This window comes from Solanum lycopersicum, chromosome 1 (genome assembly GCF_036512215.1).
Source record: "Solanum lycopersicum chromosome 1, SLM_r2.1".
In the NCBI taxonomy this organism is placed as follows: Eukaryota; Viridiplantae; Streptophyta; class Magnoliopsida; order Solanales; family Solanaceae; genus Solanum; species Solanum lycopersicum.
In genome coordinates this window covers 87,183,161-87,189,160 of record NC_090800.1, presented here as the reverse complement: position 1 = coordinate 87,189,160, position 6,000 = coordinate 87,183,161, and the positions used below count along the sequence as shown (strand labels likewise).

The 6,000-nt window shown below is 36.2% G+C and overlaps 1 protein-coding gene across 1 annotated transcript; it reads left to right on the top strand.

Annotated features, from left to right (window-relative positions):
* Positions 1-1,141: 1,141 nt before the first annotated feature.
* LOC101245888 (uncharacterized) lies at positions 1,142-5,270 on the top strand. The gene is made up of 3 exons (XM_004230333.5): positions 1,142-1,978; positions 3,262-3,702; positions 4,631-5,270. Exons 1-3 carry the CDS (start codon positions 1,468-1,470, stop codon positions 4,813-4,815), a joined length of 1,137 nt encoding a protein of 378 aa, XP_004230381.1. The 5' UTR covers positions 1,142-1,467; the 3' UTR covers positions 4,816-5,270.
* Positions 5,271-6,000: the final 730 nt, after the last annotated feature.

The window sequence follows — 6,000 nt, the reverse complement described above, 5'->3', positions numbered from 1 at the left end:
AACATTTAATTGAAAAAATGCCATAGTTTTATAAACTTAAACGGAACTTTCGTCATTAGGATTAAAATGGATGTAAAATAAGGATCTCCCAGGTCCCATTGTGAAGCACCAAAGGAGCTAGAATTAGACAAAAGAATAAGGAAAAGAGAAGTTCAAATTGAACAAATTCCAAAATATAGGAGGTTTTACTTTCAAGTTGGATGGAGAGAGGGAAATGCAAAAGCACAAAATATGGATAAAAGTTTACACTATGACATAAAAGCACTTGTAGAATCTTATCACATTTTTATGGGCGTAGAATAAGATTGGGCAAAATATCAATCACACTTATTAAGATTATGAGAGTTAATTCTGTCTTTTAAGTTAGGTAAAATGGCCTAATAGCCTCCTTAAAGCGTGATTACACTGTTTTGCCTTAATATTATTTATCAAAAATATTTTTAATGATATTACCTATGATTTTTTATTATACATAAAAAATTGTTGTGTTAAATATTTGTTCCCAAAAGAAAGTTGAATAAATTCCTCAATGTGTGTTCAAATTTTAAATGTATTAGGTGGTCCCTAATTCTTTTAAGACAGTGACACATTTTAATATAAGTTTTTTTTTTTTTTTGAAAAAACAAAATAGAAGTGGAGACGGAAAATAAACATGGCGTCTAGAATTAGGTGTGCTTTATTTTTTATATTATAATAATCAAGTCTTTGGAAAATTAATTGAGGAGAAGTAGCATACTTAATTAGTCTTTAAGAAAATGTGTTACGGATTTCTTATTGTTTTTTATTTCTTTCTAATATCTCTTATTATTTTTAGCAAGTGATTCAGGTTTACAATCTTAAAATTAATAATGATATTTACGATATGAACAATTCCTTATATTTTAGTTATCGAGTTAAGAGGGGGTGAAGGTTTTCATTCGAACCCTCCCCAAAAAAACCGGACAGATATGGAATTAGTCGAGACTTAATTCCTAATTAAGCCCTAAAAATTTAAATCCACCCCCACTTATATTTTTAGTGAATTATATAAATTGACTTGGTTTTTATTTATTTTTTAAAAACAGTATCTTGGTTGAATTAGGAAAACAAAAAATAATTCTTACAAAATATTTTATACTCCGTAGTTTTTATTTATTTCTGAAAAAGATTTTTTGTAAATGCAAAAAAGGTAACTTGTTCTTGAAGAAGAAGCCAAAGTAATGAAAATATAAGAACCAAAGGTGTCCCCATAACTCCAAAGTCGCTGGACTTGAAGCAAACGCCATATAACACGTTGCGCTCTCTCTCTCTCTCTTCTCTTTTTGTTCCCTCAATTTTCCCAGAAAACAAACCCTTGTTGCGGCGGTGAAACTCTCTCTTTCCCTCGAAAAAAGTACTCCGATGTCCAAAACCTAGCTGTTCAACTCCGCCGCCGTCGCGGTTGTTGCCGAAGCCGATATCTCCGTTTTCTTCTGTTTCAACGCTATTATGCCGACTTATACAGCAATAGCCTTTGAGAATCTACTCGAACCTCGTGTTCGGAAATCCTATGGAAAGCAAGTGCTAAACGAGAGAAATGAAGAAGAAAAAGTGGTGGAGGATATTGAGCCACCGCCGGCGCAGGCGAATCATATATTTATATCACCAGCGTTGTATATAACTCCTGAACCAGCTCCGATTCCGGAGACTTCTTCTGGTTCGTTGTCTCCTTCTCCTTATTTAGTCAACCACAAGCGACGTGGCGGTGGAGAAGCATTTGCGAACCGGAAACTTGATGGATTGGAGGAAGCTGAGCAAGTTAACGGACAGACTGATTTGGATTTGGATTTGAATTTGAATTTGGAAGAGGAGCTACCTGAGGAAAATTTGTTTGAGGAAGATGAGGGATTTTTGGATCCGAGATGTGATGCGTTAAGTGTTGGTAGTGTTAATGAGGTGAAAGGGATTGATTGCCGGAGCTATGTGTCTGCTCAAGGGGAGTTCTTTGATGCAGACGAAGGTATAAATTGGCTTCTGCTTTGCAATTTAATATTTGTTTCTACCGTTTTATTAAGCAAATCTATGAGAATAGGCTATGTTGATCTGCCGAAATCACTAATTAACTAATAGTATGTGTTTGATTTTTTGTTAAGACCATTGGATATTTTTTATCTTATTGACAGCACTATTCTTGAGGTTAAGCTTGTTCTATATCTGCCTAGGCCCTCCGAGTAAATTTTCACTGGTTTGTAAACAGGTATTATGGAGAAAAATGGTTTGAACTGTATATTTCCACCTAAATCTGAGTGGACTAGAATAGCAATTCAACCGCCTACTCCATCTTCCCTTAAGCCTACATTACAGCTATCTCATCTATATTAAAGAAACATATCTAAGATTTACAGAAGTGAGAACGTGTTGCCTAGGTGCATCTGGCATACATAGAGGATAAAATAAAATAAGGTTAGTAGATGGTTTGAACATGTCTTGTGTAGATATGCATATCCATGAGTGAGGCAATATGCTGGAAGTGGTGAAAGGTTATGATGTAGGGAATTTTTCTCCAGACGCTTAGTCTTTCAATGTTATACTAAGAGCAAAAGAAGAAGGAAGTAAAAAATAGATGTTGGTGAAATCAACTAGTTGTTCTCAAGCTTTAGTTCTTGTTGTTACACTTAGATGAGGTTCAATTTATGTCAGGAATCATTTGTATATTAGAGACTTTCAGTGTAAGGATAATCCTGATGCCGCCTTAGGTGTTCTTTCTACAGAACCCCTAATGTGACTTAAAACCAATTAGTATAGTTCATCATATTAGAAGTCAAGAGACGTTCTTTCTACAGAACCCCTAATGTGACTTTAATATCAGATTAGGATTGGAATACTTGATCAAATAAGAAGTCAAAACTGGAATGAAATAGTGGTGGATGTAATACGTAATACTTTCAACTACTTTGGAATTAAACTTTAATTTAATTTAATTGTTGTCGTATCGCAGAAGAATTGCAGAAAATATCGTGCGTTATTGTCCAGCACGTGTTAAAAAATGAGAAGTTGTATCCTAGAGATTCTTATGATTGTGGCTCAGTTTAGTAATGTTTATGTTTTCCAAGTTAAGGTGATGAGCAGGATGCTCTATTTTGGCAGCTGTCAAACAAATTCTTTCATGTCGCCTAGATAATTCCTGCAATACTATTATGAATGTAATTGCTCTATTATGATAGCTGTCAGACAAAAAGTCATGTTTCCTAGGTAATCCTACAGTCTCTGATGAGTGTACTTTTCTTTATGATGGTACCTCAGATTTCTCCGTGGAAGGGTCGTCTCTGAATGGATCTACATGTGGACCTAATATTGAATGGGAACTGCGCACCACAAAGCTCAAATTCCTTGAGGAAATCGAAAGAAGAAAAACAGCAGAAGATGCTCTTAATATGATGCGATGCCAGTGGCAGAACATCAGTACTGTTCTATCTCAGGCAGGGCTAACACTTCCTTCTCCTTCAGATGTCATTGGTGATATGCAGCTTGATAATGCTTCAATTGAGCAGCTCTATCAGGAAGTAGTTGTCTCAAGATTTGTTGCTGAAGCAATTGGAAAAGGTCAAGCTCGTGCAGAAGCTGAACTAGCTGCAGAATCAGTTCTTGAGTCAAAAAACCAGGAAATTTCAAGGTTGAGAGACAGGCTCCGATACTACGAGGCTGTAAATCACGAGATGTCCCAGAGAAATCAGGAAATCATTGGTAGGTGTTGCTTCTCTTGCTCTACTCTGTTCCTACTTATAACATGTCTGATAAATGTTCCTTACCATCAAGGCATTGACAGGTTTCGTCGTAATGGCTAGTAGTGTTGTGGCTTGTTTCAGCTTTAATTTCCTGTGACTGAGAGAATCTTATATCCCATTCTAAAGAAGTACATCTAGGACGAGTGTGTGCCTTGCATTCACATAAAACACTTGGCTGGCATCTTTTTCAATCAGTCAGGCACCTTTACTTAGGCGAAATGCATATCCAATTTCCCCTAGTTCATAGACTATGCTATATAATAACTTGTGGTTGTAGAATACTTCTGAGCTAGCACAACCTTCATTTATTGAGACGCCGCATATCTGTTCCATTAGATCCATCATTCAATTAAGGTTCTGCAGCTTCTGATATGAGAAAGATACTGTAACGTTTGGCGCCTACATGTCATACTCTGCTCCGATTGAAGTTGAATGGAGTGGGTTATTGCTTTTGCTGACGTCTTACTCAATGTGTACAGATAGTGACATGGTGATTTGCAGCATTAATGTAGTGGAATAATTTTATCTAACTTTTTTGAATGATCTAACCTTGTTGGTTGCCAGTTCTCAGTTTAAAGCCCTTTGGTCAGGATTAGTATCAGTTGAGAGTTGTAGCTTGGGAAAAACATAAACTTTTAATTTATTGTTGGCTTGAAGACCCCTTGTCAGGATTAGCTTTAGTTAGTTGGAAAACCGCCATTTCATTTAGTGTAGCTTTAATAATAACCTACTTGTTTCAAATATCTCCCGGTAGCTCCTTCCTTTTTATTGTAAGTAATTTATTGTTGGCTTAAAGACCCCTTGTCAGGATCATATGCTTATGTTTGGACTATAAGTGATGTTCTTTCTTTATCCGAGTGACCATTTTCATTTCAAACATTCTGCAGAGGTTGCACGGAAGCAGCGCCAGAGGAAAAAAATCCAGAAGAAGTGGCTATGGAGTTGTATAGGGCTCTCTGCTGCCATTGGCGTTTCAGTACTTTCTTATAAGTACCTGCCACAAGCAAGTAAACATCAACCAAGTTCATACCCCAATGAATCAACAAGTACTGGCACTCACAAAACTGGCTAACAAAATTTGTTAATTTGCTCAGCCAACATGCACACATGGGGTTTTAAGAAGAGTTACATATAGGTTAGGTCTTGCGGGAAAAACATGGCTTTACGCTGCAGTTTTGCTCCTCTAATAAAAGTTGGATGAGCTAGTTAATGTTTGTAGTTTTAACAGTTGGTGCTGGTGCTAGATGAAAAGGGTTTTTGCTTAGTGCCTGTGCAGATCAGATTTCAATTTCAAGGCTGTTAAGTGTGCTCACTTAATAATAGTGACCTGAGTTTTGGATGTACTCGATGTTGATATTTCTGTATTGTGTACAGTACAGAACTGGGTAGATGATGAAGCCAGATCAGTTCATGTTTGTATACGTCAGTTAGTCGGTAGGAATGATGTACCTGCTTCTATCCTATCTGTGATGTAACGTTTCTTTCTATTCAGTTATTAATTAAAGAGAGAGATCTCTGTAATGTTGATTTGGGAGCTCCACCATTGGAAATAGGGTAATGACATCTGTGCTGATGGTCTGTGAAGGGAAAATAAAAATTAGATGAGGTGGGTAATAAAGAATAAAGAGCTCTTCCTTGGTAGCAAATGGAAGTGCATATTTTTTTCTCTGTCAATATAATAAAATACTATCCCATTAATACTAGTGTTCCCAAGTATACCACGTCTTCCAAGAAAAAACCTCATGGAGAAAAGTCCAGCTAAACATAGTGGAAGAAGGGATCCATTTCTTATCATGATATTATGGGACCGACCCTTCAGAGATAGATAACCCATAACCAATCATCAACCATTTCCAACTAGAGGGACTGAGAAGGGAAAAAAAACGTCAATAATCACCCAGCAATTATATTTGCTTCTTGTCCAATCCAATTTTTTTAGCAGGCAAAAACACCTGGAATTTCTAAAGTCTATTATGTGGAGAGAGGTAGAATGACTAATACGATAGTGTAGCAAGAGAGGGAGAAAAGAAAGTACTATTTATTTATTTTTACATAGAGAAGCATTGGTGTTGTAACTCAACACAACAACTCCAAGTAGGTAGAGTTGTATGGATACTTTGGCTACATATGCATGTCCTAAGTTGAATATACGGGAAAATGGAAATTTCATGAAAAAGTTTTTACAAGAAAAAAAGTGATGGGCTACAGTTGAATACATGGAAATTTCCTGAAAAAGCTTTCACAAAAAAAAATATTA

Coding starts and splice junctions, on each gene's coding strand:
- LOC101245888 (XM_004230333.5), top strand. CDS start 1,468: ATGCCGACTTATACAGCAATAGCCTTTGAGAATCTACTCGAACCTCGT. Junction 1,979..3,261: donor GTTCTTTGATGCAGACGAAG/GTATAAATTGGC, acceptor ATGGTACCTCAG/ATTTCTCCGTGGAAGGGTCG. Junction 3,703..4,630: donor GAGAAATCAGGAAATCATTG/GTAGGTGTTGCT, acceptor AACATTCTGCAG/AGGTTGCACGGAAGCAGCGC.